This window comes from Apis dorsata, unplaced genomic scaffold (genome assembly GCF_000469605.1).
Source record: "Apis dorsata unplaced genomic scaffold, Apis dorsata 1.3 scaffold_7, whole genome shotgun sequence".
Classification (NCBI taxonomy): Eukaryota; Metazoa; Arthropoda; class Insecta; order Hymenoptera; family Apidae; genus Apis; species Apis dorsata.
The window spans coordinates 39,849-41,014 of record NW_006263310.1 but is presented as its reverse complement, the minus strand read 5'-3'; the positions used below and the strand labels follow the sequence as shown (position 1 = coordinate 41,014).

The following is a 1,166-nucleotide window of genomic DNA, read 5'->3' as shown; positions in this document are numbered from 1 at the left end:
TTTTTTTTTTTTTTTTTTTTTTTTTTTTTTTTTTTTTTTTTTAATTCACATTTTAAATTCTTCATTTTGATCGCGATACTTTTTTATTGTATTTAACAAGTATTGTGCGCGCTCACAAACACGCATACACATATACTATATATACATGCATACATATAAATATACATATATACATTGCACGTTTTATGAATGTATTTTTTCTTTTTTATTTTTATTTTTATTTTTTTTTAATTTTTTCTAATTTCTTTTTTTCAAAAACATAACGGATTCATTGTTTTTTTCATTTTTCTTAATTTATCTTTTTAAAGTTTTATGCATGGTATATTTGTATCTTTATCATCTTTTCTCTAAGTGATCGTACTTTGTGGTGGAAAGAAGCATAGATAAGTATTCGTAAGTAATTAGATAAGATACGTTTGTCGTTGTTTGCCATCGCGGAAACGAGCGCATATTGTTAAAATAAATAAATAAATAATTTATTCTCAACGGTGAAATATGCGATTAAAATTTTTCCTTCCCCGTGGCTGTCATTTATTCTTTTATCTTCTTTCGAAATTTAATTAATTTTATCCTGCCTTGTTGAGTATCGATGTCATTAACTCAATTAAAAGGGATATTAAAATCGATCAAAGCAATAGTTCCTCGTTTTAATCTGATAAAAAAAAATTAGAGAACAAAAATTCAATTTCTGAAGAAAAGAGAAGCGCGAATATTTACAGTTTCAAGTTACGAGAAAATATATTTTCCAAATTACGATTGACATTATGTAGTATTCTTGTATTCGATTAATGTAGTTTATGCGAATCGTTTATACAAACGTTTGGATTTATCCTAAAAATTTATTGTACAAAACAGGTTATGACCAGATACCAGTAGATTCGATGCAAGGGTTGGAAATAGGTGGAGGGTCGACATATGGCGCGATGGACACTATGGACGTGGCGCACGAGGGTGACCTGAGTTTCGATCATTTAGGAGAGCTTCCTGCACCGCCACAAGATAATAACCAGGTTGCAGCTTGGTACGACACCGATCTCTGAAAATGTGCCAGCATCGTATCTCGCCAGAGAAACGAATCCGTGAGGCTCTTAAGTAATTTCAATATAGACTAGTATTGAAATTACTAGCTTTGAGACTAGTATTGAAATTACTATTACTAGAAATTA

The 1,166-nt window shown here is 29.9% G+C and overlaps 1 protein-coding gene across 1 annotated transcript in view; it reads left to right on the top strand.

Moving 5' to 3' along the window:
* Positions 1-1,066, top strand: part of LOC102680637 (armadillo segment polarity protein-like) — a 1,846-nt gene extending 780 nt beyond the window's left edge. The window contains exon 2 of the mRNA XM_006607602.2: positions 856-1,066. Within this exon, the coding sequence (XP_006607665.1) occupies positions 856-1,040 (185 nt within the window). The 3' untranslated portion in view covers positions 1,041-1,066. The remainder of the gene's footprint in view (positions 1-855) is intronic.
* The last annotated feature ends 100 nt before the right edge of the window (positions 1,067-1,166 follow it).